We start from the raw sequence: 26,541 nt of genomic DNA on the forward strand, positions 1-26,541 counted from the left end.
GTCCCCCCTCGGCGGCGCGGTGCGGGGCGGGCGGCGCTCCCCGGCAGCGCAGCGGCATGAAGGAGCCGTCGCTGCCCGGTACCTCGCTGCAGCGGGCCTGCCGCCTTCTTGTCGCCTTCTGCGCACTCCACCTTTCGGCCACACTGCTCTACTACCTGGCGGACAGTGCCCTGGGGCCGCCGGGCAGCCCCGAGCCGCCGCCTCGCCGCCCGCCGCCCGCCAACCTCTCGCTGCCGCTCTCCCGCCCGCCACCGCCTGCCTCCCGCACCCGGTCCTCTCCCGCTTCGCCGCCGCCGCCGGGCCTTTGCCCCGACCCCTCCCCGCTGCTCGGTGAGTGCCGCCCCGTCGGGGTCTGGGCCGGGGTAGGGGGGCTCCGCTTCCCCCCCTCCCTTCCCTCCTGGTGCCCGCCGCTCCGCCGGGGCCACAGAGCGCGGGAAGCGGGGGCCGCCGCCCCCCACACCCCTCCGGTAGCGCCCGCCGCCGCGCCTCGGATGCCGGTGTCCCGGTGTCCCGGGTAGGTGTGTATCGCGGCGGGGCGGGTGTGATAGCGGCGTGTCTGCCCACGCGTGGCGCCGGTCAGCCAACACAGCCTGGCAGCGCCGGCGGAGGGGGATTGTGGGAGAATCCCCGGGGAGCCAGTGTTTTGGGGGACCGAGGCACGGATGGTCTCGCCCGGAAGGCAGCGGTGAGCAGAGCCCCGGCGCTTTCGGGGAAGCTCTCCCTCCCTGTCGGGTTTCTTTCTGGTTGCCGTAGAGGTTGGGTAATTTCCTCTGGGAACTTTACCCAAAATACTTGTATTGCGCAATTTCACAGGAAAGATCAGACGGGCCGTTTGTGCTGTTCAGGCTTTCTCAGTCTTTTGTGTGCGCGGACCTGCTCGATGAGCGGCATAGGTTTAAAAAGTGCTGTGAGGCAGGGTTATGAATACTGTTGTTAATGCATCCCAGCGGCGCTTCCCACGTCTGTGGTCCTGTGATGCAGTATCCTGATACGTGGCAGGCTGGCGTGTGTTTTATCTGCACTGGAGCTGTGCTCCTCACAGGCCTCTCCTAGGACTGGTGGGTGCTCTTACAGGCTTGCAGCCTGCTGGAGACCCGATTTTTAACATTGGCCACCTGTAGCTGTGGACTTGTTACAAGTCAGAGGTAGAGGCAAGGTGGGTTTCAGCAGTTTTCCTCCCCTTACATGGTTCTCACCCAGGTTGCTGTTTGTAGCTGCTGCTCCTTAAGCAAACCCTCCTCTGGTGTGGGTGGAGTTGGTTGCCATGACCTGCTGACATCCCAGTTGATAGGTACTGGGCCACAAGCCCTCCAGGGCCTGGAGCCTGGGGATCATCTCCCTCTTCATCAGTGGGATATGTTAGCACATTCACCTTTTTTACTAGAGATGATGAGGGAGGAAGAGACTTTCAAGAAGCTACCTGTGGTTTTCAATTTACAAAACCAGCACAGAAATTCATAGTTTCTCTCGGCGCTTGCTGGTCAGCTGTTTATGGATCAGTGCATCTGAGTAACAAGTGACTGGTTTGTTATTTTAGGAAGGCGGTTTTGAGGTCACTAACAGGAACAGTGCTGTGTTTTTTTGTTGTTGTTTTTGATTTGTATCTTTCACTTTTTCTCCCCCTAGATCTCTTTAAGCTGAAAGTAGCTGTGCAAGCCAGTGCTCAGAGAGTGGATGTGGGTGCCCTTTATGATTGCGGTTTTGCTTTAAATGGTCTCCACTTACCCTGATCCTCTCATGAGTGAGTCATGTGCTTTGGAAATGCCTGGAGTTTAGAGAAATGCTCTTACGTGTCCCCAAGATTCAAAGAGTTCGTTGCTGAAGGATCCATTAAAATATTTTGTATCATCTTTGTAACACCTTCAGTGCAATTTGTGGAATCCACCAAAAGGCAAATGAGGCTTATTGGGAGTGGTTATGGATGTTCATAGAGCTACAGGGCCATGTACAAAGTAGCTCTTTACAAGCAGTACACAAATGGTTTCTACCTGTGTTACCTTCGTTGCTTGTGAGGTGCAAGCCAGCACCGTTTGTGTTCAGCATGTAAGTGAGAAACCTGATGGGTATTTATTTTTCTCCTGCTCTTCCCAGGTTTTGGTTGCAAACAGCATTTGTAAAACAATCCTGTCATACCTCAGATGCTGCTCAGAGCTGCGTCTGCCCTGATCAACATCTCATGTATCTCCAATGCCAGGGTGGGGGATGGAGAGGTGTACACTCTGCAGGCATTTCTGACTCTCAATTCACTAATTCAGAATAAAAAAAATACCCAAAACCAAACCTCTTCTTTTTGCTCACAGAGCTCCTTATCAGTATGAGCATAACAAGCAGGAACCAGCAAGACCTTCTTGTGATACTCACCTTTACAAAGCCATGGACAAGTGTTCTGATGGCAACGGGTAGCTCCAACTGCCCCATTCCTTCATATTAAACCTAAATTTCTTGATATGTACCTTATCCCTTTTTTAAAAAAAATTTTTTTTGTCCTCCCTGCTCCCCCACTTTGTTGGGAAGCATGTGATGAATCGTGCAGGATATGTGTGGCTGAGCTGCCCTGGCTTTTTGAATGGTCAGGTACTTGTTCCAGAGGCCCTGAGTTTTCTTTTGAGGTACATTTAGAGCAGTTTACAATCCCTGCTGTCTGGCTCTACAGCAAGTGCATTAACTGAATGAGGTATAATCTCCACAAGAGGCTGCCAAATTGAATGCTTTTATGGTTCACTTGCCTTTTTTTATAATTTAAAAGCATAGTTCAGGGCTGGGGAAATAATACCATAATTCAACTTTGAATTAGAAGTCCTTAACAGCTACAAAATTCTCTAACAAGGTAATATAAGCATTTTGGGTCTTTTCTCCAGTTTCAAGCTCTTGCCACTTAGAGTCTTAAGTGGAGTATTGAGAAGTGGAGCCTGCTTCCTGCAGTGAAATACCAGCCTCTGAGAAGCCTGAAAGCAAGTAAACCCAGATAGATTCTGCAGGTTATCCATCCATCCATCCATTCCCCAAACTGCTACATTTTGTTTTGTTGTTTTGTTTTTAAAGTTTATTCTGTAGAAGTAGTATAGGTGTTGGCCTAAGCACTTTAAATATGTAAAAATGCTTTTCTTCTACTTTTTCCATGAGATCTTTGTGTCCTGGTGATGGGATTGTTATGTGCCTGCTGGTTCTAGGAGGGAGTGTAGAAGGGGGCATGTTCTTTGGTAGTAAGATCCCTCTCTGAAAGAGCTGTTCTTAAAGCAGCATTTATCTTTCAATGCCAGAAGTCTGCACAGCAGAATCTCATGGACCAGCTTATCTGTATTTCAGGAGTGTAATTTTTGAAGTTCTGACTGATCAAGAGCACGTGTTATTTATGGAGGATATTTTAGAATATAGCTGCCTCCTTAATGATTTTTGACCCTCATTTAGATAACAGGTGAGGCTGGTAAGGGATGGCAGACTGAGGAGATGTGTTCCTACCCTCATCCCCGTGAGTATCTCATGGCAAAGATGACCCAAGTGCTCTAAACATGTTGCAGGCAGGTGTCTGGTTCAGTAGCTTCTCACCCTCCGTTTTAATTTTAGCAAACTGGCAACCCCAAACCCTAAAAATTAAGGGATATTGATAAAACAAACAGACAAACAAATCTTAATATACGAACCAGTGAACTGTCCAAAGCATAAACCACTAGAAAGACACAATTTTTCACTAATAATTAAAAAGGAGTACAGTTTCCAAATGGCTGTTTGCTGGGAGTCTTGGGCGTGCAAGAAAAACAACTTGAGATGCCAGAGTCCTGTATAGGAAAAGATGCTTCCCACTCTTAGGAAGGCATGTTTTAAAAAAATGATGGAGAGAAAGAAGCTCCTTTGGCAGGCTTGTGGGTGACCAGCTGTTAGGAGGACCTAGGGCGTTGGCTTTCTCTTTGAGGCACCATTTCTGATGACTGTGTATTCAGTACAAGTAGTCACTCTAAATTGTTTATGCTGAAGGTAAATGATGAGAGTAATCTGATGCTTTGAGGTTTGTCCTGAGGAGACAGAGGTAGCCTGTCAAATCAATTGTGATGCCTAGTGCCTGTATCACAGATGTTTTTAGAGCTGAGAGGTAAGTGAATCCACAAATAATCTAATTTGAGGGCCCTATATATGTGGACATTGCATGGGCAGGGATAGAGGATGCTTTAGCAATGCAAGAATCCCAGAGGGCATAATCTGAGGCACAAGAGTGGAAACCTACAAGGTCCTGAAAACACTGCTTTTTAAGGAGACTTCTGGTGGTGTATGTGATATGTGACTAAGGGGTTTGGTAGTTTGGCATGTCTGGGGTCTGGATCCTGTCACATTGCCCACCTGCAGTCATGGGCTGTCATCTCCCTGTGGGGGGAGAATCTGTAGGGCCATTTACGAGACCAAGTGGTAGAGAAAGGATTTGCTTTGCGTGCAGCATCTCACATTCCTCTCTCTCATCTAAACTTGCTATTGTCTGCCTTTTTTTTTTTTTTTTTTTTTAACCTTTACAGTACTGCAGCCTCCCCTCCAGCCCAGGTGCTACACTAGTTACTTACCTCATGATTGGAGTAGGGTTATGTTGTATCCCTCTGCTGTTGCCTTTTTTTTTTTTTTTTTTTTTTTAACAGTAAAACAGAAACTCAAAGAGAAGAGTACAGAGGGGGCTGGGGGGGGGGGGAGGGGTAGCTAACACGTGTACAAATTTGCTCAAAGTTTGGCTTTCTTGGCCTCAAAAGAGAAGTTGAGAAATTCTGTTAAACTTCTACAAAGAATATGTTTAAGATGTTTGGCAGGGAGCAGATGCATGATCCTGCCAACGCTGCTGACAGCTCTGCAGCTACCCATGTGGCTAGGAACAAGTTCTGCCTCTGAAGTGCGGGCTGTCTCAGCAGCCTCTGTTGTGAGAGCATCCTTAGCATCCTCTTACCTGGTCAAAGTGAAGGTCAAGGACTATTAATTGGGCTTTCAAACTAATTTGGAGCGGTAGCATGCCTTCCCAAAGAGCAGCTGTTTCAGGGACACAGGCCAACAGACGGGATGTGCTGTGGAGAAAAGGAAAGTTTTTGGTTCACAGCCCAACAAACGGGATGTGCTGGGGAGAAAAGGAAAGTTTTTGGTTCATCTAGTGTTTTATAACAAGCTTAGTTCCCTGCCAGCACTGATCTGAAGGAGTAGCTAGTTTCTTTGGAAACTGGGCCAAGCTTGTGTATGGAAAGAGACAGATGATTGCAGCTTCCCTAACTGCACTTGGATGCAGAATTTGCTTAAGTTCTCAAATTTCTTCCTCTGGTGTGGAGCTCTGTAGTCTGACTTCACTCAGCAGATGGAGGACATTGTCACTGTTGAGGGCCCCCCACACCCCGAAGGGTAGAGTGCTGGGGTACATGGTCCTCATCACGGAGGTGCTCTGGGTCTAGTGGCCTCATGAGCAAGTCTAAGGTGGTGGGCTCCACCTCTCCTCCTCTCCTCCTCTTCAGCCAGCATCCTTCAGCTACTGCTCCCCTCCCCCATCTCCTGCATATCCGTCTCCCCGGGGGAGGAGGGACTTTGGCTTCAGAAGGTTTGAGGACAGAGGGAGCCAATCCACAGCAGCGGTGGAGCCAAAAATCTGGGCTTCCCTGAGATGAGGATGCAGCAGTATCCGCATCCAGCTCACCACCCCTATCTCTCTAGGCTGGAGAATGTCCCATTGCTCAGCTTGTCCCCAACAGGACAGTGTTTTCCTTTGTGCATATCAGTTCCTAGGTGCCTCCAATGAGGGGTGACTGGTGATCCTGGAATGGATTAGGACACCCAGGATGGGCAAGCCATGGCTGTCCGTGATTCTGGGCATGGTAAAGAGCCTTTCCAGCTGCCTGCTGGCTGCAGCTGAGCTGCAGGAGCTCGGGGCAGTCCCCAGGCCCCTGCAGATGTTTGTCTGAAAAACAGTCTGCTTTTGTCACCTCCCCTGCTGCCAGTCCCCAGGCTGGGGAGTCGCTAGACTCACTTGGGTGGACTTACCTGCACACGTCTTGCTGAAGCTGGGAGCAGCCCGCTAAAGACTTTAGGGGACGAGTTTGTGCACAGGTGTGCACTGGGCAGCAGCAGGGTCTGGGCAGCCATTTCCAGGGCAGGCAGTGCCCTGCTCCCATCCTCTCCTCCCTGCAGCAGTCCATGCTTTTGGGGGTGTACAAGCCCTGGCTGAGTTTTGGCCAGACAGATGCACCTCCACCCCAGCTGGTGCTATCTGAGGAGCATTCCCCAGCCCTGGGGCAGTGCTGGGATCCAGGTGTAGTTGCCACTGAAGGGACAGGATGGGCAGGGGGCTTGTGGGCTGGGTGGAGGCTGCCTTGTGATTTGGGGCTACCTGCAGCAGAAATAGCCCAGGGGTGCCAGGACGCCCAGGAGAGCTCCAGTCCACCCACCCCATCCTGCGGCATGGTGGGGGGTTTCCTGGCAGAAGGCAGATCAGCCTTTTTCTGATCCGGGCCTCTCTGTTTGTTTGTTTTGAGTTTGCTGTTTGAAGGCCTGAAATTTAATTTGTCGACGGCAACGAGCAGGGCTAATCGCATGCAGATTGCCCAGCTCAAAGGGAGATGGTTCAGGCGGTTCAAAACCGCTTCAGCGAGCCTGTGCTGGATTTGAGCCACTGACGGGGTTTTGATTCTCTCACAAAATTATCTTCTCGTGGAAAAGACAAGATTTAAAAAATATTTTTATTTTATTTTAAGACACCATGTTCATGTGTGAGACCTCGTGTTGGAATAAGCAGTGTTTGAGGTTGGATTAAGGAATTTTTGTCACTGGCTGTAGCTGCTCAGTTAATCATGCAGACCTGCTATTGTGCAGACCCAGTGCTGCCAGCTATTTTGTTTCTTCCAGCCAGTTTACAGGGAGATAGAGGTGTTCTCGTGGCTCTTAGGCTGATGAGTTGCATGGCAGGACAGGATGGACCCAGTTGCTTGAGGGGTGCTGGGGCTGTCCCTTTCCCCAGTCCTGTCCCATCGTGTCTGGGCTGAACCGAAGTTTGAGCCTGGCTGGTGCTGCCTGTGTAGCTTCTGGCACAGCCCTTAAGTTCAGCTGATTTTAATAGGAAATGTGTGCCTTGCTGAGCCATGGGATGCAGCTACCTGCCTGTCCTGGAGCTGCCACATGGGTCTGGGGGCTGGAGTGACTCCTGTTCCACAGCCTGCAGTGGGCGGTCTCGCACCCCCCCCCCCCCCCCCCCCCGCCCGTTTTCTGTGGTGGAGCTGGTTTTGCTTTTCCCAGTCAGGGCAGACTTGGTGTGGCCAAGCCCTACCCTTTTCTGATGGGTGCCTGCTAAAATAGGGTTGTGGTTTGCTTTTTGTGGGTTTTTTTCTTTTTCTTTCTGCGAGTTCTGCTTCTCTTTTCTAGCCTTCCTGTCCATGGTTTGCTGAAGTATGGCAGTGCGGGTGTGCACATCGCGAGAGAGCAGTGCCCAGCCTGGGTGATGGAAACATTCTTCTTTCCTCTGTTTGGGGAAAAAACTTTTTCCAGCCTGTGCTACAAACTTTTGCTTGCATTCTAACTCAATTAAATATGATATTTGCACATGGCTTAAAGCATGCAGGTGAATTTTGTGGGGTTTTTTCCAGTGAAGCACTTGAGAGGGCATTTCAGTCTGCTGGTACACCTCTCCAAACCTGCCCATTTAGCTCAGCTGCCCTCCTTCTCATCTCTTTCTGCTGGGACTGCACTGCTCTTCTGGGGAAGGACCTCCCTCCCAACCCACCTGACTACCCCACCCCCACCCCTTCTTCTCTGGGGATGCTCTTTTTGGCTGCAGCCCCATATTGTATCTGCTTGCTACCACCTGCTACCACCTTGTTGGATGGAGCATGGCACCTGTGGTATGCAGGCCCCCTGGGGTCACAAGAATACAGTTCTGGCTCTGTGGGGCATTGCTGCTTGAGTTTTTCCAACTCTTCTGTGGTTGAGGGAGGCTACTGCAGCCTCTAGATTTATTACAGAATCAGACCAAGCCAATTCTGAGCTTTTTGTGCAAGGGTCCTCTTTTTTGGGTCAGCAGGATGATCACTGGTGAGGACATGTGCTGGCAAGAGTTTTAGCTGTCATAGCTATCAAAGTAGGGGGTGAGCAGATCACCAGGGTGTAAGAAGTTAGTGAGGGCTGTGTGCCAGGTTCCTCAGGCTTCAATGCCATGCTGCCTTTGGCTTTTTGCAACCCTTACCTTTTACTTCATGTGAGAAGCTGCTTCCTGTTTGTGTGCACCCCCAGTTATCTGTGCCTGCACGATGCCTTTCCTGTGCACCTTCCATTTGAGCAGAAATTCTTCTGAGTGTCAGAGACGGGAAGTTGGCTTTTTGTGTGTCTCTCTTACCCTACCACTGCTAGCTAAAACCTCCCTTTACAATCTCAGAAGGGTTTCCTGGTGATGCTGTGCTTTTGTGTCTTTTTCAAGCTTCTGGCAGTTGATTTTTCATGTTTTCGAGGTTTTTGTTTGTTAAAAATGCATGATGGAGGCTCACAAAGCGTCTCTGTTGGAGCTTTGTAACTCTGAAACCCAAAGGTGTCTGCCTACAAATCCTGGGCTGTATGGGTGACTGGAGCTGCAAGTCCACATAGCTCTGTCATACCTGTCTGTTTTTCGCAGGCGCTCAGCATACAGTGAGTGGCTCAAATGTCAGGCAGTCAGCTTAAACATAAGCAGAAAAGATTGAGATGGAGTGAATCGACCTGGAAAAATTACCTGGCAAACATGGATAGGGATACAGTTTTGGCTGGTGGGACAGCACTCGCAGAAAACTTCATGTGCTATATTGACACCAGCAGCTCAGGTCCCGAGTCAACACCCTTGGGAGACTTCCCAAAAAGCCTTGGGGCTTCTTGCTTTCCAGATAGTAATATTTTGGTGAAAGTGATTTAAAATTAGTAACTGGAACCATGACTGGCCACCAGTTGGAAAGCCTGTGGATTTGGCTTTAGCCTTCTCCTGCTTGGGAAGCAAACTGAAAGCATCCATTCGCAGTGGTCAGTATGTTGCTGTTGCTTTTGTCAGCCACATGGCTTTATGAAGTTTTGCCATTTTGCATGTAAAAACGGTCTATTCAGTTTTTTACCTTTTCATGTTCTTAACTGATGCCAGTGAGTCCATTAAGTTGGTGATTTGCATCAAGCCTGTCTCAGGAGTGGCTGCCTTGCTGAACTCCAGTGCCTGGGGTCTCCTCACAGACCAGCATGTTATCTGCATGCCTCGGGGAAAGCGTTTGCAAGGTGTGCTGCCTCTAAAATTGGTGTGATTAACTGGAGGGTCAAAGGAATTCAGGTCACTTCTCACCACTGTCCCTCAGGATTCTGAAACTGTTGAATCTGTCTTACACAGCTGCTATATATATGCAATGAATGTGTTTTCCTCTCCCATATTTTCCTTGTTGGCATTCCAGCCTCCTGAAGGCTCACAAAGGCAAGCACTGGTAGGGTGAGAGGTCTGCGTTTGGCTTGGGGTGCTGGCAGGCAACAGCCTCTGAAGAGCCCTGCTTGAAGTGGCCACATGCCTGTGGCCGAACCGGCGCCGCAGGAGCTCACAAGCCACTGGCGGGAGATTGCCCTTGTGAATTTGCCAAAACGCCAAACTTTTGTTTCCTCCCCCCTTACATTGCGCAAGTGAGTGCGAGACATTAGATGACCCTTTTGTTCTTTAAACCAGAAAGCATGGCATGGGCTGATGGGCCCCGGAGTTGATTTTTGGGAGCGCAGAGCTGGGAGCAGCGGAGGGCAGGCTGCCCCTCGGGCAGGGGCCGCTCGGTGCGGCGGCAGCTGCCGATGCCCGGGAGCAAACCGGGCTGGCAGGGCCCCACCAAGGGGTGGGATGTGCTGCTTCCGCCCCGCCGCTTCCTGCAGCCTCCCCGAGGGGCGATCCTGATGCTGGCGGTGGGTGCGAGAAAGGCAGGGAAATAACATCCCTAGGTACAGATGCCCACGGTAATCCCATCCGCTGGCCAGGACTGGCTGGGTAAGCCGTGCCGGCTGCAATACCTTCTGCAGTTCTAAATGCACAGGAGTGTGTGTAGCATGGTAAGCTACCATGTGGCTAGGTATGAATGCTTGTCTTCTAACGGAGGTAACGCTGTGAGGCAGAGGGATGGGCTTGGGGGAAGCAGGCATGGAGGAGGGTCAAGGCCAGAGGCCGGCGTGGGAGAGTGCTTGCCACTACAGCGGGGAAGCGATAACCAAATTCAGAGGAAGCGATGTGCTCCCCCCCTTCCGCCCCTCCTGGCCTCCTTGCTCCGGCGCCTGTCCCACCAGCACGGGGGTGGCAGTGCCTGCCCCTATCCTACTACTGCCAAGCCCCAGTCCCAGTTTAGCTGCTCTGTGTTCCTTCCTGCCTCGGTTCCTCCCATTCTGGCCTCTTCCTCTTGCTGCAGAGTGCTCTTGCAGCTCTCCCTGCAGGATGGTTTTTTGGGCAGAGAGGCTTTGGCCCTGGCCGTGCAGCCGCAGGGTAGGCATCTGCAGAACCCGGGTTGCGCTGTGGGGCAACTGGGCAGGCATGTTGTGGGTGCAGCTGGGAATCTCGGGGGTGCGGAGTGTGTGGGCAGGCTTATTCCAGTGCCTGGGGTTTGAGAAGTTGCTGCCTTCCCATTGTGTGAGAGGGAAAAGTGCAAACTTGCCTGTTAAACCTGTGCAAAATTCAGAGATCAGGAGATCCTTTTGGATCCTGCCCATGATGCAGGTTTCTTCGAGGTCTTGCCTTGGCTGTGCAGACAGAGCTTCCTCACTGCCTCTGGGAGTGCATTGAGCAACTTTGCCTGTTTTACCAGTCTCCTCCTTGCCACCTCCAACCTGAGAGAGCATCACTTTATAGAAAGCAAAATTGGACTGAAGTAGCTGCTTATAGATAAATAACCAGAGAATGAGCCCTGACCCTGGAACTCTATTTTTGCTTTTTCAGTAGTCATGTGTTGAGGTATGCATGAGGTTGATAGTGACAGCCATAGTCTTTTAGAGGACTAAAAGTTAGTCAGAGGGGGAGAGTATAGCAGTCAAATCCTTAGGACTGATCCCCAGCCTAGTGCTATGGTTTGTGTGTGGGACTCAGCATCCTCTCCCACTGCAGCTGCTCAGCATTTACACCAGGCCCAGTTCATTTGCTTGGCATTGTTGGGGCAGGATGTGATGGCAAGAGAGCTAATACCTTCTTCAGGCACTGTGCTCATTAGGTTTTTGCAGGAAGCCTGTTCCTCAGGGTGAACAGCCTGGCTGTTCAGAGAGGATCCATGGAAGGAAGGGCTCACAGTGGTAGCAGTGCCATGTTTCACCCCAGACCCATGTTTGGCAGCACAGGAGGAACCACCTGGGTGCCAGCGTGGCAGAGCAGAGAATCCCAGGGAAGCAGAGAGCACTCTGTGTGAAATTCACAAGGGTTTGTGAGCCCTAGATGATCTCATCAGCTTTATCAGTGCCCAGCACTGTCACTGCCCTCTCTCCCTGCTCTCTGTCTTGAGAAGCTTGGAGGCTGCTGTTCTCTCTGTGGTGCCAGGGGGGCTTCCCAGTTTTACACATCAGCTTTGGCACAGATTATTTTGGTGGTTTCAAAACCTGCCACTGTTGAAACCATGTGCAGGAATTGTCAACCTGCATGCAAATCTGGATATGTTTTTTTAGCAGTTCTGATACAGAACTTTTAATGAAAAAGGGTATGCCTAAAGAACACTGAAAATATCTGTAAGAAAAAAAGAAAGACCAAGAAAGGGGGTTTTGTTTGCTTTGCATGTGGCTAGCACTGGCATAAGTGATTACATTGATAGGAGAGCAGGACTGTTTTTGAAATGCTCAACTCTCACACCATGAGAGGTGTGTGAGAGCACAGAGGGTAAGGCTGGTTTTGTGGTGTACATGTCAGTAGGAGCAAAGCAATTGGTTTGCCACACAGATGGGAGGATTTTCAAGACTTGTTTGGCACTAGCAACTTGATTGGAGTCTGATACCAAGAGGCTACAGTGTTTGCAGGTTTGCTTGAATATGTGGTTGCTGTGGAAATAGCTGGTCCAAGCTTTAACACCTCCATGCACCTCTGGGATTTTGTTTGGATCCTAACCATTGTATTTAGAAGATAAAACAAAACAAGACCCAGATGTGTGTAAAGAATGCATGCTCAGACAAATAGTTTGTGTGTGCTAATTCACTTTGTGCTTCTCTTCCAGTTGGTGCTCTTCGTGTGGAGTTTTCCCAGTCTGTGAACCTGGAAGAAGTAGCAAGAATAAATCCAGAGGTCAAAGCAGGAGGTCATTTTGCTCCAAAGGACTGTATAGCACTTCAGAAAGTAGCAATAATCATACCATTCAGGAACCGAGAGGAACACCTGAAGTACTGGTTATATTACCTGCACCCAATCCTCCAAAGACAGCAGCTAGATTATGGAGTGTATGTTATCAGCCAGGTAAGATGTTGAAGACACAGAGCTTTACAACACTCTTGTAACAGTGCCAGTGACCCCTAAAGCAGAGGAGGGATAAGGTTAATTAAAGAAAAAAAAAACAGGCTGTTACACCCAAAAAAACAGAAGTGGAAATGAACATAAGCAATTTTGCTTTCGGGATTTTGATGAAAAACCTGGCATTCCCTCATCCAGTCAAACACAATTCACTCTAAGAAATTCTGCTTCAAGAAGCAGAAGTGAAAAAGCCACTTGGTGAGCAGGGAAAAAACCCTAATGTCACAACATAATGTAAATCCTATTTCCAAATGTTCCTTTTTCCCAGCTGCTGCAGGAATTGCACAATGAGATCTTTAGGGTGATCTAAGGTAGCACTAATGCCTAATCTGGCACTGAGTGTGTGCTATAAGGCCACAGGATTTCACTTTCCTTAGTGCACAAAGGGTCAGTATGGAGAAAGCAAAGCTGTGGCAATGGAGCAGGTGAGTGATTGTCTGCAGGTGAATAGAACAGAAAAGTAACAAGTAATGACAGAGTTTTTTTGTAGTGTTTTTTTTCCCCTCAGTATCTGATGGTATCAGTCCTGTTTTGCTGTTTTGTTTTGCTTTGTTTTTATAAACAAAAACAAAGAAACAAGCAAAACAAGTACACAAACAATTTTTCATTCCAAACAATCTGTCTGAATTTATGCCATAATGGCAGTTAAATAAGTGGATGTTGTTCACACTTGGGAAAACTTAAAATGTGTAGACATTTGCATGATCCTCAGTGTGAAAGAGCAGATGCAGTTCTGAGAGCAGGGACCACTGGCTGGGCAGTCTCACGGTGCAGTTTCTCTCTTGGATAGGTGTTCATATCTTGTTTTATCAGCTCTGCAAAAGCTGAGATGAAGTAACATGCTTCTTCAGATGTGACTCCTTAAATCTGCGGTTCAGCTGGTGTGTATTGAACACTGTGAATATTTAAAATGAAAGCAATGAATTTCCTCACGGAATTGAAAGTAAGAGGAAACTTTTTCTAGAGAGAAAGCCAATACTCCATTACTACTATTCCTCTTACATAGCTCATTTCCAGGGTGCCAGGGGTCTGGGTAAAAGTGATTTGTGGGGAATTACCAGCAGCTCCCAAGCACAGCAGCCAAGATGCTCCAGTACCTGTGGCTGACTCTGCTTGTGGCCTGGTGGCCAAGGGATTTCTGCAGCGCATGGACTGGCACTCTCTGCCCTAAAATTAAGCCCTGGGAAGAGATGCTTCCAATGTCAGGCAAAGAACGGCTTGTGCCACTGCAGGCTAGCAACACAGGGCCAGCCCTTTGCCCTTCAGGCTTCATTTCCTTGCATGTGTAGCATTTGTCTGTGTGAGTTCCTGGTGGTGCTACGAGGTTGCCTGAGCCACCCTCCCCAGCAGTCACTGGGGTGCCAGTGGCAGAGCAGGATGCCTCCCGTTCCTCAGCGTGGCTGGGAACTGAGGCTGCAGTGCGACTTCCAGCAGTCATCCTGTGGTCCTGTGCAGCTCTGCTGCAGTCCAGGGAATGCTGCCCACCGTGGTCCAGGGGCACCACCTGTGGGAGGGAAGCCATCTCCAGAGCCAGCAGTGAAGCTAGGTCTGTGTTTCCCCATCAGTGGTGTTCTAGGGTAAAGAAAAAATGGGCCTCAGTTACCTGAAGTTGTGCTTCCTTTATGGTAAAGACAGAGTGTCCAAAGCCCATTTGGAGTTCCTGCTGCTGCTGGGATGGTGCATGCTGGCTTGCATTGCCCTGTGTTGCCCTGTGTTGCTAGCTTCTCTTCTCTGGTTCTGTCCTCCAGTGCTAGGGCTGTGGGGCTCTCTGTGTGCTCTAAAGCTAACCTTCACAAAAGTTACTGAAGCAAATATTTGTTTCATAAACATCCCGTGACCAAAGTTGCGGTGGCAGTGACATCCAGCACAAGGATATGTATGTCCTGGACACACCCAGCAGTCAGATGTAGGTTAGCAAGTAAGACAACTTGGTTTTTAAAATAAACATGCTCCTTCTGCATGCCTCTAACAAGCTGTGTCTGGAAGAAGCAGAGTGGTCAGTAGTAGTAAAGCCACTGGATGCATCTCTCAAGGGTGAATGGGAACAGTGAACAAAAAGAGTTGCAGAAAATATATTAATTCTGACAGAAGTACAGTAGGAAAGTGGTCTTATTTCTCTGCTGTCTTGACGATTGCTTTTCTCTTTTTCTTGTCTGTCCTTCCCATTGCATCTGCCCTCTTTTTTTTTTTATTTTTTTATTTTATTTTATTTTTCCTTCTAGTGGGGAAATATTACCTTTATTTGTTAAACCTGTCTATAGCAAAGCAATCACTGAAGCAAGGAGAATTACTCTGTGATCTGATTCTTACACACGCTGCCTACGTGCTCTTCTGTGCTCTGCATCTCATAGAAAGAAAAAGGAGCTCTGAGCCCTGCTACTGCTGCACTGGTAATGTCAAACTTCTTCCTTTCAGCGCAATGTGTTCCATCACCAGTCCCTCCTGTCTCCACCATCCTGTTCTTGCGTGCCTGAATGCCTCACAAGAGGGCTTGGCTGAAGTAAGGGGGATGATGTTTGTAAAATGTCTGGGGTGTAACAGGAGCCAGTGGAAAATATGTATCGTGCTTTAGCCTCCACACCCTGCCCCCAGTAAAACTCAAAAGCGAAGCATGGAGTAGAAGTTGCAGTGTCTTTGAGACAAATCTGAGATGAGGACATGTGTCTGGGAGTGCTTTTTGTAGCACCTGTTTGATGCTATGCAAGCTTGGCTTCATCATATGAGAAGGCAGCAGGAAATTTGTGGTATCTCCCTCAATCCTGGGTGCTGAAGTCTAGAAATGCACCTAGAAATGTCTAGAAATGGTGGCTGCTGTTCAGCTATACAGCCAGACTGAAGTTTGGGAAAAGGGAAATTTTAGCAAATTCCCTGAAAACCATGAAGTTGTTCAACAGTTTTCCACTGGCCCCTGGTGTTACCTGCAATGTCCTGAGTAACAATGTTCCAGAGTGTGTATATGTGTGAGTGCAGAGTGACTGGGGCATCGCACTTCCTCACCTTACATTGCAGGGGTTACCAGGACCCCCCAGGTATGTGGACAAAGGAAGGAATTGTACTTGGCTCCTGCATTCCCCTGCAGTGATGTGGGAGGTGAATTTCCCCTGCAGCTGCTCTCTCATGCTGACTGATGTAAGGATGCTGAGGCCTCTAAACACCCTCTGGCAGAGAAATGGAAAAGTGTTCCCCTGGTGTCTCTCCATATGGTCCTGGAAATCTGTCTCTATATGCTCAAGTCAACTGATGTGTGGACTTTTGTGTGAACATTGCACATGTTGTGCAGGCTGTCTTGGGTGACCCCACCAACCTCCTGTTGGAAGTGATGGCTCTCCCAGCCAGACAAAAACATGTACCCTCCCCAAGACTTGGTGGGTTTAGGTTCCAGGTGAGAGAATGGCCACAGTGCTTCACTGCTGTCCTGTCAGCAAGAGCCATCACAGAGCTGCATCCTACATGGGAGTGGGAGGCAAGGCAAAACTGGGACAAATGATGGCTCCTTGCTGGTTTGCAGGCCTTTTAGCTTGAGTGATAGTTCCAAAAGTGTTAGTTTTATCTGTCTGGCGCTAAAAAGAGGTGGTATCTTTTTGGTAGGTCTGGCAGAGCGTATCCAATTCAGTGAAGAGTTGGGAAGTAGGAAGTCTGGATGTTGTTTCGTTTAAGCTGTTCATCTTCAGGTTTGATGAAGAGTCAGTGTAAGACCCTGTAGAGCTGAGGCAAGATTCTGGTCTTTCAGACAGTCTCTTGTGGACCAGGGAATGGGGATGGACTTGGACATGCTGGGAGAGATGGAGTAAAATCAGGAGTCAGAAACGTGTGCTGGGCCTCTGCACTGAATTCAGACATGGGTTAAGTTTCAGGACAAGAGAATTTAAGGGTGGAAAAATGTCAGGGGGAAAAAAACAAACAAAAAATCTGCAAAAACATGCTTGGTTTACATCTTTTGTGGTTGAAAGCCTAGGAAATAAGCATGGAGGCTACATCTAGAACTTGACTGCATTGTCAACACCACAGTCCACTGTGAAGTGCCCATCTCCTCAGGATGATGCTTCTTTGTCCAAGCAAGTTGAAACTGATCCTTTTCCTTGTGATGAGTAACAGGGAGCCTTCATGGAATGAGGAGCTGCCAAGCAGAGGCAAGGGCTTGATATTTTAGTTTTGCTTTATGTGCTCTCTTTGAGGCTCACCTCTGGTGCTGTGCCCTGTGTGGACTTGGAAGGAACAGCAGCACACAAAAAAGGAGATTTTCCAGTTCTCTCTCTCTTCTTTTTTTTCCTTTAATTATTCTTTCAAAGCTGGGGCTCAGTTAAAGATGGGAGCGTGCAGGAAGGTTGAGATTTTAGATTTGAATCTCAGATACTGCAGGCTCACCAGTGCTTCTACATTGCCCTAAGTACAGAAACAGCTTTCTGCAAAAAAGCAAAACCTCTTGTCAAGTCTTTTTTTTTTTTTTTTTCTTTTCTCCAGTGCATGCTTTAAAGCCCTGAATACCTTCTGGGGCGGAAAACCAGGCTCCTGCCCTCCCAAGAGTCACTACCTACCTAACTGCAAGGTCTGCTGTCTGCTTACAGTAGATATACTGAAAAACAGCTTGGAGAGGGGCTTTTCTTTCTCTTTTTTGGTCATGATTACTCACCCCCTCCTCTCTCCTTCCCCCCTCAAGCCTTTTGGATTCCATAGTGTGAAGCGTTGTGCCCGTTTGAGAGGAGAGGGGCAGGGCCCATGTTTTGTCATGTGTTTGTCGTTAGGCAGTGTTTGGAGAGAAGTTTAGAAGCACATGTCCTGGTACCATTGTTAATCCGTGAGTGTCACCCAGAGGAGTTAGAGGCTACCTGAGGGCATGGGTTCATTATGGCTGAGCCTTTGCTGGTAACAGAATCGGTTTGAAGTGCCCTTTACCTTGAAATTTCATTATGAAAACAGCAGCTGAAGGCTGTGGAATGAGTATAGTCCCCTAGACTGGACTCAGCAGATGCTTTGAGGTGTTAGCACATGGCACTTTGCACTAGTCCCCACTTAGGACTATGGAACAGCCCCGGGTTTGGTGCTGTGGGACCTGAGGAGCACTCCACAGCTGGGACTGGGCAAGGCCCCTTTGCTGGCGGGAAGAAAACCCTCTGATCCCACAGCCTCAGCCACTCCCTTTCCTCAGCCTCTTTGTTCGACATGCCTTAATTTTCTCCACAGACGATTTTTACTGCTGTTGCTTATGCATGATGATCACCTTCCCACCACCTTAGTTATTGCATGAACCCTTTTGTTTCGGGTGAGGGTGCTGAGAATTTGCTCAGATCCTCCTCCACGAAAGCTCACTCCTCCCTGTGAAGTAATTTATGCCCGAGGCAGGTGATGAATGCTTTTGAAAACCTTGGTTTGACACTTGCATGTTAAAACCTTTAATTGAAAGGTATTTGTGACTGTTTGAAGAACCTCTGTTGGCTTTCTAGCCACAGGTCCCTTACCCAGTCTGGACTGAACTGTTTCCAAACTGATTATTGAGCAGCCATTTGAGAGACAGTGTGGGTTTGGCTGGGGTTTTTTTGTTGTTGTTGTTTGTTTTTTTAAGCTTCTGCTCCTTGAGCACAATAATTTATCTGTCCTTGATTCCACCCAGACAGGATGCAGGTACCCCAGGGAGAGGGGGTGATCTGCACAGCAAGGGAGTCTTTTGACTTGACACTGCTCTGAGGGGGCATAAAGTGGAAAAGGTGGAATGTGGTATAAGAGAAAGGATTTGGCAGTCTTGGTTACTAGGCTGGGAAGAAACCTCAGCTTCTTTCACTAATGACCTAGGAGGTCCCTGCTGCCTGCTCTGTTGCCCTGCACAGGGTTTGGGTTTGAAGCTGCTGCTGCAAAGCTGGGTCCTGGATTGGAAATCCTTGCTGGTATACCACTGGCATTCCTGGGTTTGTGGGTATGATTCTGCTGGGTTTTTTTAATTGCTCAAGCAATTTGCGAGCCTGTACTTGTGTTCAAAGCTACGTGTGTGCTTTTGAAACATCTCGCCTCGAGAGAGGCCAAGCCGATCTCTCCTGGGGCATCCTGTTGCTCAGCGAGGAGCACACGGTATCCTTGCTCTCTGCAGCTCCCTTCATTAACTGTGCCTGTCCTGGGATAAGCGTGCTCTGCTGCTGGGTCAGCTCTTTTCAGGCCGTCCCATCACGGCTGATACCTCCTGGTGTCGTTTTCCTGGTGAGGCCCTCAATATATAGATGGTGGTGCCTGCCGTGCAGTGGCTGGCGGGGGAGCAGCAAAGCAGCAGCAAAGCAGAGGCTGTGCACAGCAGCAGCAGGAGGTGCCTGAGCTGTGGCCCTAGCAGGAGGCAGCTTGCACCAGCCTGTTGTCCCCTAAACGAGGCTGGGTGTTACAGCCACGTCCCAAACTGCCAGCACTGTTCCCTTTCCAGGGCATCCTGCACCCTCGGAGCCTGCCACCCAAAGAGGGGAGCTGAGGCAGGTCCAGCTTTTCCTCAGCCATGCTGGCTGCCCCATGGTTGGCAGCTGGCAGGGACCGGTGGTCCCACAGGCATGGGGTGGGGAGGGCAAGGGAGGGGGATCCCTGGAGGGAGGTGCTTGGGTCTTCGGCAGGCATGGCAGCGTCATGCAGTGACATTGGTGTCCAGAGGCAGGTAAGAAACTGCTGATGTCAACTGTAAAATTTGAGTCACTTAACTGTTTTTGTTTGTTTTTAAACTAGGATGGAGAAGAAGAATTTAACCGTGCTAAACTGCTGAATATAGGATTCACAGAGGCTTTGAAAGAGTATGACTATGACTGCTTTGTATTTAGTGACGTAGACCTCATCCCAATGGATGACAGGAACACCTACAAATGTTACAGCCAGCCACGGCACCTCTCTGTATCCATGGATAAATTCGGATTTCGGTGAGACGCCTTTGGGAGGGGGATTTTGCTCCTAATACCACCCTTAGCCTAGCAGAGCAGGCACTGCATTACACCTCCCCACCCACCACTGAAAGCATGGGAAAATGTCTCTGGCAAAAGCCTGCCTTGGCGTGTGCATCCCTGCAGGGAGCGGGTGCCTGTGAGCAGGATGGGCTGGAGGGGAGGAAGGGGGAGAAACGCAGCTGAGCAGTTTATTAAAATTCACAGCTTCTGGAAAGTGAAACGTAGGGCAAGGGAGAAAAAAAACAAGAGCCCGTCATTTTGCAGGTGTCCACGTATCCCTTCTTGTGTTTCAGGCTGGAAGTTGGAAGATGGCTAGTGTTTCCACCCAGTCTGAAAAGTGAGACTGTCTCAGAGTGAGAATTATGTGCAGCTTTAAAAAGATTGCATCAGTTGCTATTTTAAGAGCAAAAGAAATATTTTTGGCTGTTCAATTTTGGGCCACAGAGAAACCTGCTCTGGTATCTGGGAAGAACACAGAAAGAAATGCCTTTCAGCACACATTTGGGCTCAACAGCCTGCTGAAAACAAATTCTTGCTTTTCCTTTATTTTTTTCCCCTACCCCAAATCCTCAAGGGGGAGTTTAAAAGCTTGTCTATGCAGTGAAAAATGGATGTGACCCCATGGTGGCCATTACTGCTAAAGATACAGCAGTGGTATTGGTGGCAGGACCCCTGCATGGCTCTGCTGCAGACCCAATCCCTGCTCTGAGCAGGACCAGCACTGTAGCAGCTGTGATTGTTTTCTTGCACCCAGGTGAAGCTTAGAGCAGAAATGGGGGCCCCAGCGGTTTCTTCTGCTTGTTGAAGAACAGGCAGGGTCTGCGGTAGGTCCTGATAATCCTTGCATGGGCCCTCTCCTGATGCTGTGGGTCTGAATTTCACCTGTACCTGGTTTCCTGGTGAATCGTCCCCTGTTAAGAGCTGGTCACCCTGCCAGCACAGTTTTAGACTGTGACCTTTGCTTTGGGGCACTTGGGAGCAAGGAGGTGAGAAGCAGAGCTGCAGGAAGAGAAAGCTCTGTGGCACCTCTGATGATTCACTCCCAGGGTATGCATGTCACCGTGCAAGGTGATGGGTATCTCACCAGCCTGTCCTTTCAGTATGTTTCTTAGTGAAAGACTGCATCTGTTAACCAGTTGCAAAATACTTCCCAGCTACATTTGGGACTGAGCCCACCAGCACCCTCTGCCTTGGGCGAGTCCAGGACACCAAAATACGTGCTGTTCCCCACTGCAGGGAGGTACCCTGCAGCAGATGCAGGCTCACTATGGACTGGGATGAAGGGCAGCAGCAGCTCCTTTTTTGGACAGGCAGGCTGTTCCTTGGCTAACACCTCTCCTCTTCTAATGGCCTTATCTTTCTGCTTCCAGGTTGCCTTACAACCAATATTTTGGTGGTGTGTCTGCCTTGAGCAAAGAACAGTTCACAAAGATCAATGGGTTCCCAAATAATTACTGGGGCTGGGGTGGTGAAGATGACGACATTTATAACAGGTAAACAGCTACTGCCCTACCACCCAGAGTGCTTCCAGGGTGGGGATGAGCACAGACCTGCTGCTCTTGCCTGAGTATTCGTGAGTGCAGGGTGTCTTTTCACCCCAACTGTGGGAGCCTCCCACCTAGGTGGGGGACTGATGTGGTATGTGGGTGATCAGCAAAAGCATGTTCTTGCTGGGTGCTGGCACCCCTTTTCATAGCTCCCACCATGTGCTGGGCAGTGGGTCTGGCTGGAAATATCTCACCCTTACCTCACACATGCATCATTTGATTGCTATGCAGCCTTGCAGGCATCAAGGCCATTGTGCTGGTTGGAGCAGCCTTCTCACTTAGGAACCTCCTCACACTGGCAAAGGAAGTGGACTTGGGGTGCACAGCAGGGTGCAGGGAAAAGATATTGACCCAGCCTGAGTCTGCATCCTGGTAGCAAAGCCCTTTGTTCCCAAGAGAACTTCATTTGTCCTACTGTGACTCTAAATTAAACGCTGTGAGCTGCCACTTCCTGCCTGGCAGGAAGCTGAGCAAAGCTCAGAACTGCAGGAGAAGAGGAAGGTGTTTGCACAAGGCAGGCTTTGACCATCCCTGCCTGAAAAGGGGGGGAGAAAGTGGGTGTGGATTTGTTCTACCTTACAGCTTCATGTCCCCAGGGCAGTTATTATGGGGTGGTCTCTGTAAGAAGTCATTGTGGGGACTTAGGTTTGGAAGCCCTCTTGATGTTTTTTGATGGCAAAACCACTCTGCATGGTCTCTTCTCCGGGCTTGCCATGCTCTTCTGAGCTTCAGTAAGGGTCTTCATTAAAAATTTCTGAGTTTCAGCATTTTTGTTTAATACAAGCAAGTCCTGGTGGGGCAGGGCATTCTGAAAAAGGTGGTACCCCTCTCTTTTTAGGGCACTAAGGTTTTGAGGAGCAGAAGATGCTATGTAGAAATTAGAAGGGAGACACAAAGAGGAAGAAACTGGGTACTTTTTCAGCATTGCTGACAGTGAACTGCTGGTGCCTTGCAGAGATTTTACAAACAAAGACAGGCTTCCCCTTGCCCAGCAGGTACCAGCTGGGACCATTGTGGCACTGACCATATGTGTCCATCCATGCTGCTTCACCGCCATTCTTGCTTGTTTTTACTAGCACTTGCATCTTTCACATCAAAAAAACCCACGAATGCTCTTCTGGCTCCTTTCCAGGTGGGTTAAAAACTAGATGCCTCCCATTCAAATTCCAGTCTGCAGCCTGGAGGAGGGTGAATTCGGGCACTGGGCCCACGGTGCTGGTGAGGGTGTGGTGAATTAGCAGATCCCTAGTGTTGGCAGGGGGATGTCTCTTCTCTGTGTTGACTTGCCGAATGGGTTTTTCCTGTCCCTGTCAGCCAGCCTGCATGCACACCTTAAAGGAAGGAGGGGGAAAAAAGGACGCACACACCCAAACCAAGGGTTATTTGTGGAAGGCATCTGTTTTACGTCACAGGTGTTCAATGTATCTGTTTTTTTCAGGCTGGTGTTTAAAGGCATGAGGATATCCCGCCCAGATGCCATCATTGGGAAGTGCAGGATGATTCGGCATTCCCGGGACAGGAAGAACGAACCCAATCCCGAGAGGTGCGTCCGCCCTGTCCCGCTGCGGGCTCACGGCTGCCTCTCACCCTCTGCTCTAAGCTGCCTCTTCCCCTCGCCAGTAAATCACCTCATCACAGACCTTTTCTCCAACATTTCACTAAGGCACAAACACCGCTCCCGCCTTTTTTTTTGTTAGTTTGCTTGGTTTTGGGTTTTTTTTGTTTTGTTTATTTCTTAAATGTAGGAAATTCAGCTCTGAACAATTCTTTTCAGCTTGTCCTTAGAGCAACTGTGCTCCAGTTCTGAGCTTGAAAAGGACCTGGGTGATGAAAAAGCTTGGCTGCTTTTTCCTGGCTAAAAATTGACCCCAAAGGCCTGCCGTTGCACACTGGTCTGGCTGGCCAAACCCGAGAGTTTATGGGACCTGTTAATCTTAAAACACCGGAGATGTTGCCTTTACAAGTGTCAGGCTAAGTTCGTGTTGTTTTAACACTTCTTTTCCTTTTGTTCTTTGTTCCCTCTCCTCCTTCCACAGGTTTGACCGAATTGCCCATACGAGGGAGACAATGAACTCTGACGGCTTGAACTCACTGTCCTACAAGGTGTTAAGAACTGACAAGTACCCTCTGTATACAAAGATCACAGTGGATATTGGCTCACCAAAGAGCTAACATCAAAGACAAAAGAGAGACCTTGCCTATTTTGCCCAGGACAGCAGGCTGCCTCACTGATGCTTTTGATCTCCTGGTTTTCTAAAAGTTTCAGTGAACATCAACAACAACAAAAAGGCCTCTTTTGACATACCAAAGCATCTTCAAATGCGTTGGATGAGCCTTTTTTTTTTTTTTTTTTTTTTTTAGATTGCAAACGTGACTTTACACAACTTTTTAACTCTTCGTTGTTTTATAAGTTCGAAAGCTGTACATAAGAGTTGCACATATTTGCATTACCAGAAAATGTTGAATCTGATCTACTTGCAGCAGTGCTCCCCATGTTGAGTTAATTATTTGACAAAAATTTTGCTGTGGTGCATTAGCAGCTGCTTCCCATGATATTTTAGTATTTTTAATGGGATGGATGAAAACATTCCTTTTAATCAATTACTGGTTTCACTTTATGAAGGACTGTAAATTGCTGCTAAAATCCTACAAGTTTACGCTTTGCATGAGATTTTTTTTAATGGAGACAACATTGTATATTTTTTTCTCATAGTGACCAAAACAAACATCATCTGTGTGTGCAGATCAAGTGTTAAACAATCAAGTCTGGTTTCAATGAATGTCATTATATCTTTTGGTCTCAAAGGAGGCTCTGAGTGAGTTGGGCCAGAGTTTGCCAGAATTTGCCAGTGAGCTCTACACACAGGGTGTGAGCTACACAGATGGCATCTGCAAAAAGCTTAGGCTTCAGCTAATTGTACTTCTGGATGTGGTAGTGACTTTTTGCCTCTGCACAATATCACCTGGATTTGTTTTTTTCATGTTGGCGAGGGGTGGTAATTTTGGTTTTCTTTGGTTTGTTGGGGTTGGGATTTTTTTGTTTGTTTTTTTGTTTTTCTGAAACAAAGATAAATTTAATTGCATGATGAAATTACAGCTTTAAAATTTGCTGGCACTTGTTAGCAGCAGTGGTGGAGCATTGGATCATTGCCATGCTGGTTAAATGTCATCTGAACCTTCCTAAAATCAATTTTTTTTCTTGCAAAGTCATGCATAAAACTTGAATTCACTTAGTACTTCTGTTGTTGTAACATTTTAATAACTTTTTAAAGTAATTTGTATATCGTAAGCAGTATATTTAATAAGCAGTTAAACTAGGGTGCAGCATAATAGATTATGATTCAAGGCCTCCTTTATCTTCAGACTAGCAGGCTTTTTATGGGTGTCATTATAAATAAGCCATGTATTATATTTGCCCTGCGTATTCATCCATGAAATCTCCTGCGATGCTGAGATACTCACAGCAGGGCAGGCATCCAGTCGATTTCTCTTTGCCTAAAGCCTGTTGCAATGTCTGTCCTCTATCTGGAAACTAATTTCTGATTTTCTCAGGCTTTGAGGTACATGCAGGTTTTGGATCGCTACTTTTTGTCAGTGCACCAGGGCACACCCCCCATACAGACACCCTGCTTTTCCCTCCTGTCACCGAATGAAAGCCTTAAGCGCTGACACTATCGGAGCTGGTTTGTGATTTACAGCTCTCAGCCAGGAAACTGAGAACTCAATTCCTCCTGGTGAGCACTTTGCTGCCAGCTCTGTCCACAGCAATTTGCACTTCTTTGGCCTGTGCTGAAGGCTGTTGTAATCAGGGACGCTCCTTGTATTGGGGATCATCTTCAGCACTGCCTTTTTTTTTTTTTTTTTAACCTTTTTTTTTACTTTTTTTTTTTTTTTTTCTTTTTTTCCCTAGGTGTTTGTGGTTTTTTTTTTACTTTACTTTTTTTTTTTTCCTTTTGGATGTTGTTTTATTTTGTTTTCTTTGTTGAGACCTGAAGGTTTTGCTGAACCCTTGCATTGCAGGGGTGGGATCCTGCAGTGGCAGGGGCACAGTGCATTTTTTTCTTAGGCCCGCAGTGGCTGTAGGTATGCATGGAGACTTCAATGACTGGGGAAACACCAGGGTGCTTTTCCAGTCTCGCCTTGAAAAAGCATTCACACCCTTCTCATAAAAGCTGTTGCTGGCCAGATCCACTGCTTTAGTTTTGCTGAGAGCTCGGCAAACATGGCCTGCATGGACCAGGAGTGAAGCCGGCAGAAGCAGAGTTGTGTTTTAGAGACACTCGCTTGTGCATTTTAAAAAATTACACCCTTTTGGCAGTTTCTTTTCTGCACATCTTGCAGGTACAATGGGTACAAGAAGAGGACGTGTTACAGAAGTCAGGTCAAATGTCTACCTGTAAAAAAAAACCCATTGGTGTATCTGTAGCCTGCACCAGTAATGGAGATGGAGGCAAGGATTTTAGTTTTTATTTTCTTTCTCCAAAGGTGCCTTAGAAGCAGAGACTCTCTCCCACAGGCAGCAGATAAGCACCAAAACTAGTCTAGGTTTTGCTAAAAATTGCAGGTCTCTGCAGAAGCACCGTGATTTTGTGCTGAGCCTTTTGTAAGTTGAAGAGTGGGGACCTTCAGCCATAGTGGTGTCTGTCTGCTAACAGGCTATGCAAAGGGTGACTACCTGTCTACCTGTTGTAATTGAATGGTTGGTTTTGGGCTGCATTTTTCACTGCTTTAGTATTCTCTGAAGATTAGAAAAAAGTGTAAGAACTGGTTTTGCTGGGTGCTGAAAGCAATGAGTATCACAGAGGTGGTCTGAGCACTTGTTCCTGTCTGGTGCAATCAAAGGTTTCTACACATGTGCCTTGTAAGAGGAGAGAAATGGAAACTGGAGAATCAGGAAAACTTAAAACCATTTTCAGCAGAGAGACACTAGCATGCATGAAACTGTTGCTAATTTTCTCGCCTGCTGCTGAAGCCACAAGCCATTTAAAAGCTGAAGCTGCCTCAGGTTGCTTGTTTCACCTTCGGTGCTGACCTGTGATTTCCAGATCTCATTGTCCCTGTGGGAACTGTGTCAGTCAAAATCACCAAACACTCTTGACTCAACCTGGCCATGAAATTTCTCTGCCTGGGATTTTTTGCAGTGCCTTTTCTGCGAAGGCATGTGTTGCACAGAAGTGATTTCTGCCCGTGACCTGTGGTGGGTGGTGATTTTTCCTCTAGTGCTCCGTTTCTCTAAGATTAGGTTTGCTTGCTAGGATGAAAGAAAGTCCTGTCAGGCAGCATTTCCCTGGGATGTTATTTGTGTACCATGCTGCTTATGGGGTTCCTGTAGATGGTTTTGCTTCTGCATTTTTATCATTTATAAAATGGATGTGTAATCCAGTGTTCCTACTTTACTATCAATGTCAAATAAAGTATTTTCAGTTACAAAGCCTGGCAGCATTACTCTGAACTCTCTCTGGGTGGGTTTCTGGCTGATGGCGTGGTCTGGGCTGTGCCTCAACCCCTAGGATTACTTTCTTCAACTTTTCCCCTATCTGAATGCCCCCACCAAGTTTATTTCCTTCTCTGAACTGCAAAATTTTTACCAGGCCAAGAGCCCTGAGATGACACCAGAAAGCCACAGGGTGCTTCTTTTACCTGTGAGTAA

General features: G+C 48.1%; 1 protein-coding gene across 2 annotated transcripts; it reads left to right on the forward strand.

Annotated features, from left to right (window-relative positions):
• B4GALT1 (beta-1,4-galactosyltransferase 1) lies at nucleotides 1-26,322 on the forward strand. 2 transcript variants are annotated; one of them, XM_030467656.1, is made up of 6 exons: nucleotides 1-330; nucleotides 12,153-12,388; nucleotides 19,133-19,320; nucleotides 20,715-20,837; nucleotides 22,330-22,434; nucleotides 22,928-26,322. In XM_030467656.1, the coding sequence occupies exons 1-6, from the start codon at nucleotides 57-59 to the stop codon at nucleotides 23,061-23,063; spliced, it is 1,062 nt and encodes a 353-aa protein (XP_030323516.1). In that variant the 5' UTR covers nucleotides 1-56; the 3' UTR covers nucleotides 23,064-26,322. The 2 variants fall into 2 exon arrangements, with proteins under 2 accessions (XP_030323516.1, XP_030323517.1); XM_030467657.1 differs by lacking the exon at nucleotides 20,715-20,837.
• The last annotated feature ends 219 nt before the right edge of the window (nucleotides 26,323-26,541 follow it).

The sequence above is a fragment of the Calypte anna genome, chromosome Z, assembly GCF_003957555.1.
Source record: "Calypte anna isolate BGI_N300 chromosome Z, bCalAnn1_v1.p, whole genome shotgun sequence".
In the NCBI taxonomy this organism is placed as follows: domain Eukaryota; kingdom Metazoa; phylum Chordata; class Aves; order Apodiformes; family Trochilidae; genus Calypte; species Calypte anna.